This window comes from Schistosoma mansoni, chromosome 1, assembly GCF_000237925.1.
Source record: "Schistosoma mansoni strain Puerto Rico chromosome 1, complete genome".
NCBI classification, from domain to species: domain Eukaryota; kingdom Metazoa; phylum Platyhelminthes; class Trematoda; order Strigeidida; family Schistosomatidae; genus Schistosoma; species Schistosoma mansoni.
In genome coordinates this window covers 61058188-61072365 of record NC_031495.1, presented here as the reverse complement: position 1 = coordinate 61072365, position 14178 = coordinate 61058188, and the positions used below count along the sequence as shown (strand labels likewise).

Below are 14178 nucleotides of genomic sequence, written 5' to 3'. Positions count from 1 at the left end.
TTTTGCCCAAACGGCAGAATAAGTATTTTTGATTATGTTTGTAGTAGTTCTTTAAGTTTTAGCTGCATTCAGTAGGACTGTTTTGACGTTCATATTGAAGATTCTGACTTTGATATTGGTTGACAGTTGTTTTGAGTTCCATTTGTTCTTCAGTTGTAGGAATAATAACCTCGATTTTCTCAATGTAAGCATTTACGTCTGCATCAGATACTCCTCGTTCATCGATGGTGGTGAACAGGTATGTGAAACATTTCACCTCTTCTTGAGCCTCTTCATCAAGTGTGGTTGAGTTGGTGTTTTCCATGTTGTATTTGAGGATCTTGATTTTTCCTTTGTGCATGTTGAGGCCTACTAATACGGAGGCTGCTGCTACACAGTTTGTTTTCATCTGCATTTGTTGATGTGTATGGAATAGAAAGGCTAGGTCATCCACGAAGTCTAAATCATCTAGTTGCGTGCGACCTGTCCATTGTATTCCGTGCTTCCTCTCAGATATGGAGGTCTTCATAATCCAGTCAAACACCAGAAGATAGAGCAAGAGCTAGAGTACGCATCGTTGTTTGACTCCGGCCCTCACTTGGAATGCATCTGTCAGCTGTCTTCTATTCACGACTTTGCAGTGTAGCCCGTCGTATGAATCCCGTTTGGTTGTGACAACCTCAGCTACTCACTCCATGGTGTCGAAGAAGGTTACATAAGGTTCTTCTAATCACTCTGTCAATTGCTTTCTCATGATCAAGGAAGTTGTTGTATAGTGACGTGTTCCATTCAATCAGTTGCTCAAGAGTGATCTGCAGTGTCGCGATTCGGTCGGTTTACGATCTATACTTACAAAATCCACCCTGTTGATCTCGAAGTCGAACTTTTACTCAATCTTTCATCCGGTTGAGAAACACTCTGTTGGAAACTTTACCCAGTACTGACCTCAGAGTGATGTCTGTGTGGTTCTCATTTTTGCTCAAATCTTCTGTCTTTGGTATCTCGATGAGGTGTCCTTCTTCGCAGTCTGTCAGTGACACTTGTTCCTCCTCCCTAATCTTTCTGATTAGAACATGGGGCATGTTTGCAGTTACTTCTACTTCTATATGCGACTTCAGTGTTTCAACTGGTATATTGTCAGGTCCTACTGTTTACCCACTGTTGATTTGTGTGATGGTCATGCTAATTTGTTTTATTGTTGGTGGAGGGATATCTGTAGGAAGGTCAGTGTGTGGTGCTTTGATGTTCGACGGATTCAATGAAGCTAACCTATTCAAGAATTCCTCAAAGTGCTCTACCCATCTGTTCCTCTGTTCCTGAATCTGAGTGATTGACTTGCATTGTTTGTGCTTGGCTGGTCTCTCTGGTTTACCATATCTCTCCTCTAGTTTATTCGTTATGTCATATAGTTGTCTCATATTTCCTTCTCTTGATACCTTCTTTGCTGGATTATCTACATCTTTCTGTTTGTTGACCCTAGTGCTCATCTTCACTCGCATGTTTTCTATTGTGTATTCGGTCTGTGGTTTGACTTTCTGGGCCCTTGTTCGAATGTTGCTGTCTTGATGTTCTTCTTTTCTTGGATCTTACCCAGGGTTCCCATAGAGATCCATTCCTTATGGTGATGCTTTTTGAGGCCCAGAACTGTTATATCTGAAGCGTTTCCAATTCACTAGTAGCTAACGGAACAAAGACTTGTGACCGGAGACCGATAAGCTAGCCATTCTGACGCGACCCAGACCCAGATAACTAGAGTAAAAAGTTCAAGTTGTAAGCGGGGAAAATATATTCCATAGCAGCCAGAAGTACAGCAATCATAAAGGGAAAAAATCAAACGTATATATACAGCAATGAATTGTCCTTGGGCAGTATTACAAAATAACACTCAAAGAAACAATGGACCAATAGTGTTAAGATATTTTACAAGAGGGAAATTCGACCCGAAGGTGAAAAGAGCGCTTTTGGCGCAAAAACAAAGAAATTCAAATTTCCAAAATAAAATTACAAAATTAAGCCATTTACCGAGTAAGTTCTGGGGATTTGACATCCTCAACAAGAACCTCCTGACACGTTGAAGTTAATGCTTCTTTGATCCCTTTCCAGTTGTCCTCCATCGTAATTTCTTCTTTCAGTAGATCCTGTAAGGCTTGAAACCTGTTGTTGAGAGTTATCTTGAATTCATTGAGTTCGTCAGTATCTCGAAGGAAGATTGTATTGAACCTTTGTAATGCTGTTTCTCCAGTTGTCCAGTACTTCTATGGGTTCAGTTTCATCTCGGCAGCTACCAGGTGGTGATCTGAAATTGTGTCAGCTCCTCTCCTGATTTTTACGTCTTCCAATGACCTTGTGAAATTTTTAATGATGAAAATATGATTGATCTAGTTACATGAAATGTTATTCGGTGAGACCAACGTGGCTTTGTGCATGCGCTTGTATGGGAATGTTGTGCCGCCTATAACCAATTTGTTGAATGCACAAAAATTTGCAAATACCTCACTATTCTCGTTCTTTTCTCCCATTCCGACTATGGTGTTCATGTTTCCCATCAGGATGGTCAGGTCCTTTTCTGGTCACTTCTCTATGATCGATTGCGGTCTCTCATAAAATTGATCTTTATCGTCTTCATTTCTATCATTGATGGGTGCATAGCATTGGATAGCATCCATTGTGATTTCATATTCCTTGGTTGTTTTGAATGTTTTTATGATTTTGGATCCACGAAATTCCCATCCTATAAGTGCATTCTTTGGACAACATAAGTGCAACTCGTTGTGTGTGACATTTTCTTCTTCGTGATCAAAGAACAAAAACACTTCTTTCGAATTTAATCTTTTCTGTCCATCTTCCAATGGTTTTCACTAATTCCGAAAACCGCAATGTTGTGTTTCCTCAGCTTTTTGACTCTTCCCGATATCCCACAATTTGCGGACATTCCATGTACTTATATTGACTACTGCTCTAGTTATTAGAATGGGATGTCTGTCCTGCGTTTTGCGCGTTGAATATTTTAATGTAAAGACCATGTAGTCACTCCAAATATTCATTAGGTCAGAAATTTCATCAGTACGAGAACGATTAGTGGAATTTTCAGAACTTATAATTTTTTTGATTGATTTAAAGTTTCACTTCGATATTATGATACATAGATTATTTTGAAGTATATACTTGATCCAGATTCCACAATATGCATAAAGTATCTCATCATCACTTTAAGATTGCTGGTCACATAACCATATGATTTCATTAAAGTTTACTGAGGTAGAAGTAATACAAACTAAGACGGAACATCAATCCATGAATTTATTGACTGCTTAACTGAACTATGATAGTAGGTGCAAACTAGCTGTTTGATATTCGAGCGATTATCATAATCAGTGGACTGAGACATTGGACAACGTGGTTCATATTTAGTCTCAATGGAAGAGATGTATTCACTGTCTTAAATTATTTATAACTTTGATTCCTCAAATTGTTTCCTTATTTTGATTAAGATCATGAACTGATCAGTATTAAACCACCACTGAAAACCTGAAAGCACTAGACGGCCGTTTCCTTATTGTCGAATCATATTATCCATACTTAGTCTCTTCTACTAAGATTGACACTGTTAATAATAATGCTAATTCGGTACTTGTATTTTTAATTTTGTTTTGCTGTGCTGACGTGGTATGATTACGTAAACCGATGCATACTTGTGACAGGTTCAGCGTTACTTATGACTAATTGATCTAAAAGCTGAACGAACCTACGAAAGTTAAAAGTCAAATCAATAGTTGTGTGTTCACTAGCTTCCATACAGTATTTTTATAGCTTAAGCGAGAAGCTGTGATCTATGAAGTTCAGATACGTTAGACAATGGGACAATCCTTAATTAACAGCACTGGTTTGTGGTGGCAGTATATCGCAAATTGATTAAATTTGTGAGTAATAAAAATCGAAATCAGACACAATTACCTTGTTGTCATTATCTAAATGCTTTAAGTTTGATCGTTTACGAAGGTCATGAGTACCCGCACATCCGAGAACTCTTAAACTAAGATGATGTAGATGCTTAGTAATGTTAAGTTTTTATTAGTGCTTTAGTTGTTGTAATTCCATAATAGAATTTTTTTCACAGACTGACAAACTTCAGTATTGTGTATTAACAAAAAAATTATAAACCCTTAGTAACACATTCACAACCGGTTGAACAGTTTAATAGCTATCTGTACTTATAAACTCAGTGGATAACACACTGAACTTTTGAAGCGAAAGCTACTGGATTTAAACCTTAGTATGAACAAAAACGCTGGAATGTAGATATATCCAGTTGACGAGTTTTGGAAAAAAAAGCCCGAAACGCTTATCGACTAAACAAGCTATGCAGTGGTAAACTTGAATTTGCCCGACCGTTGCTGCTACCTTGACGTGGTGGTCGGGCTTGCCTATCGTGATGATCCAATCGAGCTATGCTGGCTGGAACAATCGTTCCTCAAGGTCCTACCATGCCAGACAGGTCGGTTGAAGAGCGGTGAGACTAAAAGCAGCAATCCCAAGGTCCGAAGGCGAAGTCGTACTGCTGACTGTACAGAGGTGTGAAAGCAGTAAGGTGTTTCCTTCAGACAACCAGCATGACAGCGATGCTGCCTTCCCACAAGGAGGGGTGGGGTTAGAAAAGGTCGACCCTAAAAATGCACACCTCGCCTTATCCCACGGATTTCCGTCTCCGGCGGTAAGGACTTTTGAAGAACGGAGCTAACACGTCAAAAATCCCCCACAAAAAGGCCGTGCGTGACCGGCCTCAAGCAGATGTCCCTTGGGCACTGCGGTCACGCTCCCAGGTCGTTAAGACCAACACTAATCCAACTTCTTTTTCAGGTCCCTCAAGAAATACCCTTCCACGGTGTGGGCAGCCGGGAAGTGATACTAGCCCTCATACCCTTAACTGCACACAAGACCAAGTTGGTCGCTTTCAAATCCTTCCTACACCTAATAACTCTGTTATCTCCTCGACTAACCCTTCCCACGTCCTTTTATCGCGTCGCACCGCTAGGGCAAACGATTCGAGTACACAGAACGTTATTCCTGGTCTCTTGAAACCACGCTCTAAACTACATATAGGAACTTTTAATGTCCGAACATTGTGCCAAATAGGACAACAGGCTTCCTTAGCTAGAACTCTAGAATCTTACACCATCGATGTGTGCTGCGTCTCCGAAACGCGCATACAAGATCCGAGTAGTGTCATTCATTTGACCGCACCTAATCAAAATAAAGTTTCATCTCGATACACGCTCCGTGTATCTGGAAGCCCTGACGCTGCTTCCCGTGGCCTCGCTGGAGTAGGTATAGCATTAAGTCCTAGGGCAGAACTAGCTCTTTTAGACTGGATCCCAGTAGACAGTCGTCTATGCGCTGTTCGACTAAACGGATCAGTAAGGACTCGGAAAGATAGGGAAATTCGTCGTTGCCTCTTCGTCGTCTCTGCCTACTCTCCCACTGACTGCAGCTCAGACGATATAAAAGATGAGTTCTACAGGAAACTTTCTGACCTTCTCCGAGAAGCTAGGCGTTCTGATGTAGTAATAGTAGCAGGTGACTTTAATGCTCAAGTAGGTAAACTAAGTGAAAGGGAAGGACACCTGGGTGGATCTTATGGTGTCATGGCGAAAAGAACAGATAATGGCGACCGTCTGTTGCAGCTATGCTCAGATAACCGCCTATTTCTTGCAAATACTAACTTTAAGCATAAGGAAAAACATCTTTTGACCTGGCGACCCCCGAATTCGTCCCAACGTTGGACCCAATTAGATCACATCGCTATCAGCCACCGATGGAGGGGCTCGATAGAAGACTGTCGCTCATTCTGGGGCACATGCTTAGATTCAGATCATGCTCTAGTGCGAGCACGTATTTGTCTGCGTCTTACTGGACGTAGGAAAGACACTGCAGGGAAGCCTCTACGGGTTCTACTTAATGGTAGGCAAGCTAAGAATATATTTCAGGAACAACTAGAAAAACAGTTAGGCAGCCATGTAAGTTGTGTCCACCCCGAGGCAGCGTGGAATGACATCCGAAAAGCTGTGGAATCAGCAGTGATATCCGCTAATAAGGTAAACCATAACGTTAGGGAGAAACAATGGATCTCGGCAGCATCTACCGCACTGATAGATGCTCGTAAACTCATCCCACCTGGCTCTGAGCATAACGAAGAGCGGAGTCAACTTAAGCGCAGGCTTATAAGAAGTCTACGTAATGATCGTGAACAGTGGTGGGTAGCGAAAGCAAGAGAGATGGAAAAGGCAGCGGCAATAGGTAACAGTAGGCAGCTATTCAGACTCGTTAAAGAAACCGGTATTAGGAACCCGAATATCAGTGAAACCATCTCAGATAAAGATGGGCATATAATTCATTCTCAATCCAGGAGGTTGGATCGATGGGCAGAACACTTTAGGGATCAGTTCAACTGGCCTTCAGCCACACTTCAATTACCCACGATCCCCAGTCGTCCTGAATGGCAAATTGATGTAAGTCCTCCAACCCTCTGTGAGGTTGAAAAAGCTATAGGAAATCTGAAGCGAGGGAGAGCAGCAGGCCCTGACAGGTTGACCCCTGAGATTTTTAAGGATGGTGGTCCAGTACTAGCAGTGAGATTGACTGAGGTCTTAGGTAGAATCTGGGAACTGGACGTAATTCCATCTGACTGGTCCCAATCACTGATTGTGCCAGTTTATAAGAAAGGACAAAAGTCCTCTTGTGACAATCACAGAGGGATCAGTTTGACTAATATAGTGTCTAAAATATTAGCTTCAATAATACTAGGTCGCCTAACCAAAGCTCGTGAAGAGCAGACTAGAGAAAACCAAGCTGGTTTTCGACCTGGACGTGGTTGCATAGACCAGATATTCACCCTACGTCAGGTCCTAGAACATAGACACAAATTCAGACGTCCCACAATAGTAGTATTTCTTGACCTTAAGGCGGCATTTGACTCTGTTGATCGTGAGGTTCTATGGCAATGTTTGTCACTGAAAGGAGTACCAAAGAAGTACATTAACCTCATAAAGGCTCTCTACTCGAGCACAACTGGTCGAGTTAGAGCCTATGGCGAACTGTCATCAGAACTGATTACCACAAGTGGCGTTCGTCAGGGCTGTCCACTCTCCCCATTCTTGTTTAACTTTGTCATTGACTTACTTTTAGAGATAGCACTTTCATCAGCTAAACCTCCAGGAGTTGAACTTTTACCAGGAGACTCACTTGTCGACTTAGAATACGCCGACGACATAGTTTTACTCGGTGAAGACGCTGACAACATGCAGAGTCTTCTGACCACTATAAGCAACAATGCAGGCATGTTCGGAATGCGATTCTCTCCCTCGAAGTGCAAAATGTTACTTCAGGATTGGGTTGCATCGACACCTGAACTAATGATAGGGAGTGAAGTAGTTGAGCGTGTAGACCACTTCACTTATCTTGGAAGTCTCATCAGCCCTTGTGGTCTGGTATGTGACGAAATCTCAGCACGGATACAGAAGGCTCGTCTAGCTTTCGCCAACTTGCGTCATTTATGGCGTAGGCGAGATATCCGTCTAGCAACCAAAGGACGGGTTTACTGTGCAGCAGTTCGCTCCGTCCTACTCTATGGCAGTGAAACATGGCCAATAAGAGTAGAGGATATTCGTAGGCTACTAGTGTTCGATCATAGGTGTCTTCGAAGCATTGCTCGTATATCCTGGGACCACCGGGTAAGTAATGCAGTTGTTAGGAAACGAGTACTAGGTAGGGATGGCAAATCGATTGATGAAGTAGTGAAACTTCATCAGTTGAGATGGCTGGGACATGTGTTACGTATGCCCGACCACCGACTGCCCCGACGTGCAATGTTTCATGGTGTAGGAGTAGGTTGGAAGAAAGCTAGGGGTGGCCAGACCAAAACGTGGCACAAATCAATGAAGTCACTGACAAGTGGACTGGGCCATGTTGGTAGGTGTAGACTACCTGGTTGGGATTCGCGAGATGACAGCAACCGATGGTTAGAGACCTTGAATGACATGGCTCAAAATCGTTTGCAATGGCGAAGATGCATCCACTCTTTGTGTTCTACCAAATTCTAATCTTCTGAATTCCTCATGTCTTTATCTTTTTCTCTTTCCAAATTTATTTCACTGTACTATACTCCTTCAATAATTTCTTGAAACCCCTAATCTTTTGGATTTCTGATTATACTCCTACTACTTCTACCACTATGGGATTTGAATCGACAACTGCATCTCTGTGCTAATGTGGTATGGCAACTCGAACTGATGTACGTACGTACGAAGTTCTACGTTGTGACTGACTGACTGAAACTTGAATTTGAATTAATAAGATTAAAACGTCCCAAGATATGTATAATGTTATATTTCATTTCAAGAGGAAGGCCAAAAAACACACTACGCCGGGAAATAGAAGCAGATATGAAAAGAATCAACAATAACTGGAAGAAACTGGAAAGGATTGCCCTGGACAGAGTTGGATGAAGAATGCTCGTTAGCGGCCTATACTCCTCCACGAGGGGTAACAGGCGTAAGTAAGTAATATTTCATTCTATCATTAACAACAGTAAATTTCTTAAAGAGATCTAGTTTGTATCAATCACATTACAAGATTACATATGAATCACGATAAGATTACATACTAGTGATCCGTTACTTTGATTTCACAAACTATCGCTAAAGGTTACTTATAATTTTAACTAAATTCATTATTTTTCACTGATGTAAATGAGTTTATTGAAAAGTTTTTTTTATTTTTATTGTTTTTTTCGTTTTTTTTTCTTTGTAAAATCATATTTTAATGATAAAAACAAAGGAAAAATTAAAAAAAAACAAAGCAATACACATGAATATTAATGATAAGATGAGGAAATTGAAAGGAAAGAAGGTTTATTATTATTATTATTATTATTATTATTATTATTAGTAGTAGTAGTAGTAGTAGTAGTAGTAGTTCTTGAAGTGAAGTAAGTAAACTGTAAAGAAGTATCTCTGGGTAAGATAAACAAAGTAAATAAATAAATCTTTCCCAATTTGTATATTCCACTTTTTATTGTTTATTACATTTGACTATTACGTGGTGTAGATGAAGAACGTATAGATTTTATTGAATGATTTGAATGGTTTATCATTTCTTTAGTATCATCATTCTTATCTTTGTTGAGTGACTTCATTGATGATTCTTTAAATATAGTTTGACCGAAATTTAATAAGATATATGAAGTATATAATAATTGTACAATATTTATACCATAACTTGATAATAATGCCCATTCTAAAAACCGTATAGGATATTTACTAGAAAAATTTAATAATATTACTGTTGGACTTAATGTACTCCATAATGATATACCTTGATTCCATTGAGTAATTAAATTAATCATTTCTGGATAACATAAACATTGTATAAATATATTAAATTTATATGGATCTCGTTCATTAATATCAATTTGTTTAGCTAATTTTTGTATAATAGTAGGAGGTAATGGATAAGATGGTATATTTAATAAATGATTCGATACTTCTTGAGCTAATTCATTATTATTGAAAAATAAATCTTTTTTTAATTGATTTTGTAAATGTACTGTATGATCGGAAGCTCTATTTTTTCTTTGTTTAATATTAGTGTTGTTTATATTGATGTTGGTATTAAAGATGTTCTCTTCATAAGATTCTTCGTCATTAGTTTCTTTTTCACCCTCGTCTTCGCCAATGTTGACATCATCATCATCGTTATCATTATCATGAAGATATCTCAAATCAGTTGAGTATTGGTTTCTTTGATTTTCAGATGTTCTTGGTTTGTGTAAGTCAATACTACACAATGATGTTCTATGACTGTGGGAATTTTGTGCAACTAAAAATAAAAGTGTTTGTGTTAATTGTCTAGAATCCCATACTTTTGGATTTTTATAATGTTTGCTTAGATCGTTTGAATTGAGTAGTTTCAATTCCAGATCTAAGTTTGGACAACATTTTGAAATCACTTGTGTAATCAAGTGGACAGTTTCATGAAGAAGACTAAATGTTTGGTGTATATGACATGGTAGACATCTGGAGAAAATATCAAGGACCTATTATTAAAATAAGAACAACGAGAACAATATTTCAAATTAAATGGTTAAGCTATCTGGATTTGAATTGACTAAGAAAAATATTTGTATGATGCATAAATGATTGGTATCTAACAAAACAAAACAGTAGTTTCCAGCCTGAAACGACTAATTGCTTATAATTGCACAGGTACCACAATACTATCTAAGATAAAAAATGTATTAGGGTGGTAGTTGGAAGTAGTGACTAGGAGGCCCTGGGGGACCTAAGTTTCGTGCTATTTGGGAGCTGCCAGCAGGGTGTGTCTGTAATCTTAAAAAACTGATGTTACCTAGTCGATTCGATCACAAGTCATCCAGCTTCACGGTCAGAGATGTTACCGCTAAGCTATCCAAGTCGCGACTGACCCCCTGTAGGACTGATATATATTTACAATTTTTCGGTTACTGAGTGGTGACCAATGTCGTATATGTCAGTTCCTTCTTAGTCCAGATCAAATTATATCGATCGAATCGCAATGTGGCCTACTAATCTAGATGACTCGATACCGCGTATACTATGTTGAGATGTATATAAAAAAGTATTGTTTATACTTTAGTTAAGAAATATTGTTTCTACCAAATGTAGAAATAACCAAATATCTGGTAAGCAGATATTACGTTGGCTTTAGAAACAAGCGTTTTTTTATATAATCAACAGGGGATCTCTAGAAGGCCAAGAACTATATCCTTAGTTGGTAATCGAGGCGAACATGTTTTTTGGTAATAAACACAGGGGTTGAATGACCTTGAACCAGGCATTGAAATCCAACGGCTTTCACACTGACAAACAAATTTAACTCGAAATGTTATCACATGTCAGATCTTTAACTAGGCTTGTGAGAAATCAGGCGCACTATTGGAAGGACCGGTGGCTTGAGTTTGTCAAGTAGTTGGATTTCCATTTCTATTACCTTGAAATGATTACAGGATAACCGCTAAGCAGCGACCAAGACATAAAAAATACACAAATTATCAGAATTTCGTGAGACATTTCAGTGAAACGGATGACTTTTGAGTGAACTTTAAGAAAATTAACCTACCTACTAGAGTTTAAAAAATATTGTAAATTAGTGTGAAAAATCATAACCGGGATTTGGAGTTGTAAGTTAGAGATTAGGAATTAGAGTTAGGGTCTCCATCACAAGCTGACATCAGCTAAAATGCCAAAATGCTATTTTACTAAATAGATGGATGAATTTTGCGCAAAACCTTTAATTTCATTTGCTCGTCCATAAATTAAAGTCTTGCCGATATTTTATTTTTATCAAATGATAAGTGCCACGAAATGTATTCAGCTCAATGATCTACTAAGGGAATACAAGGTACTGCTTAAGGAAAGCTTTTACTTTTAAGATCAGTAGAATCTCTTACAGAAATGATTGAGTAATAAATCGAACAACACTATACATTGGACTTGGTTAATTAACTACTGATCTACCGGATGGTTACAAAATTTTGTATTCCTGAACTTAATCAGAATAATTTTGCTATGGCGGGATAAATAACATAGCGAAAATGAACTTTCCGAATGGTTTTGTATGAAGTTTTTGTTGTGGAATTATTAAATACTTAAACTATTATATTCTTGTATTCTCCTACTTATAAGCTCTTGTTCGACACATTAATCATTGTCGTGTGTTTCACCTGTCTTAAATTATTGTTAGTTTATTACGGGTTTATAAGTCAGTTATTTTCCATCTGTGACGCAGTTACACTCAGATCGTGGTTTCTTAGTTCTGTTGAAGTGTGGTTAGAATATGGTTCTATATTATTGTGTGAGTGACTGGTGAATTCGAACTGTATTGTTAGAAGTTGACTGTTTGCTGAGTCATTTGACTGTTTGTTGTTAGCCTCGATTGTTATTTCACATTTAACGTGTCATTGATTAGCAGAAGGTCATTGGTACTAGACAGACGGAAAATTTATGAGTTAATCAGTACTGAAACTAGATAAGTACAACGTCTCCTGTCTTGAAGTCCGATCTTAGGGATTCCGAACAACCAAACAAAAAAGTATAATTATTTTCATTGTCACATCAAATATTCAATAATAAATAGAACAGTGGGAAGTTTACACTTTGAACTAAGTTTTGAGCATGAAAAAAGAGCTATTAACTGAAACTTATCGTCCAAAGCCCTTATAGATGATTATCTATTGTTACGTCATGAGACCAGATTCTAACTGTTGACCTGCCTGAAAAAAATCTAGATTGACTACTGTTTGTATTTTTATAATGATAATCGTCTTGTTTTATAATCAATTAGATTTGCCGATGCACCAATATACTTGGGCATCTGTATTGGGTACATTATGGACATCATATGTCGGTTGTTGTGGTAATGTGCACGATTTATAGACTACATTTATTATTACTGCAAACGAAATGCAAATTCTGGTTGTTTGATTTGTCGGTTGATAAAGCTGACTGTCTTCGAAGGTATGATGAACTGACTTGAGTTACTCGTACTACATAAATTTTAATATGTTTGATATTCAGTGATTATAAGTAACTGGTGACGAAGACGTTTCCCTATTTTAGCATTCAGTAAGGAGGCCTATCTTGTATCTCATGTAAGCATTAGAGTATTTACAGGGTGATATGTCGGTGATCACTTAGTGATCAGTATTTTTATCGTGCTCATCGACAAGTGTTTAGTACTATACTGTATTATATATTTTTCCATATTATAGCTTACAATGAATAATTTGTAAGCTAGATATTTCAAATCAATCAAGGTGATCCCCCTCGAGCGTGTGTACTGATAAGCTTTAACTAAGGTGATGTATCTCCTTTAAAGCAAACTGACTCAATACATTTTTTACATGATTGACATACATCTTGATAGTAAAGTTATAGTGATGTATACGGTGAGACTATAATTTATGGACGAGCTTTAAGTGACGTTAAAGTGACCTTGGGAATATGTACCTACTAACTAGGATTAAATGACGATTACAAACCAGTATGATGAATTAAAATTATGATTTACAGTTGATGGTAGGGAATTAGATTTAAGGTTTTCATCACGAACTGACATAAGCTAGAATGTCAAAACGCTATTTAGACAAATGGATGAATGAATTTTGCGCCAAAATCCAAGACATGTTATCCTAAATCTGATTGGTTCGTTCATAAATTATAAGTCTTGCCTATGTATATATTTCAATTTGATTAAATCGGTTGATTTTAAAAAAAATCTATCTTGATGAATGGAATGAAACTCACGAAAATGAGCATCCATTCACCAATGTCATCAGTGAGTTGATATCTCCCAACTCCACTGGTTACTGCTTCTCACTAGATATCCAGGAAATACCTCATGGAGCCAGTCACTAGTGAGCACATGAAGATTGTATATACAATTCGTCCAAATCTATCTAGATTTATTCGCATCCAACTTCCCGAAACCGCAGAAGTCCTTATCATCCATAAGATGAAGCCAGAACTGTGCATACAAAAGAAATGGGTCTTATCCTCATCTTTATTATGACGTTAAATTATTATAGTTATTATTACATTTCGTATTTAAAATTACCCCCCTCTCTCTTTATTCATGTTTCATATCCTAATGATTTTACTTATAATTGCTTCTCATCTCACTTCATTTAACCTCTCTATTACCTTTGATTATCAGAACAAAAAGTGCTTTAATTATCTTGCTCCATTCACATTAAAATCTGTTCCTAAATCCTTAATTTTATAAGGCTTTCAGTTTGCACACACAAAATCATTTATTGTTACTATTTATACTAGGTAAGCTGGTATCATATCATCATGTTTGTTCTTTGTTCATATGCCCTCACGGAACTAAATGTATGATTGTACAGCTGAATAATAAATTCGTTGAAAAGAGATCCCTTCTATTAACGTCGTGTTTTTAATGTGAATAACATGTCCATTTTTTCTGATTGACTGAATGGATCAAGCATCTAATTGTTATTATTTTAGTCACAGCTATAAAGTGGAATTTATAAATTCCTATTTCTAGACTATGTAATTTTGAAGTCAACTTAATTTTTTTCAGTGAAGTATTCCAGTCTTTCAACACTGTCGATTGATTGGTGAATATCGATCAATTATACTTTTC

The 14178-nt window shown here is 37.8% G+C and overlaps 1 protein-coding gene across 1 annotated transcript in view; it reads right to left on the bottom strand.

Annotated features, from left to right (window-relative positions):
• Nucleotides 1-8780: 8780 nt before the first annotated feature.
• Smp_144210 (putative death associated protein kinase) overlaps nt 8781-14178 on the bottom strand; it is a gene marked incomplete at its 5' end in the record, with an annotated part of 58020 nt that continues 52622 nt past the window's right edge. Inside the window, one exon of the mRNA XM_018795090.1 lies at nt 8781-9381. Coding sequence (XP_018649437.1) covers nt 9056-9381 — 326 coding nt within the window. The 3' untranslated portion in view covers nt 8781-9055. The remainder of the gene's footprint in view (nt 9382-14178) is intronic.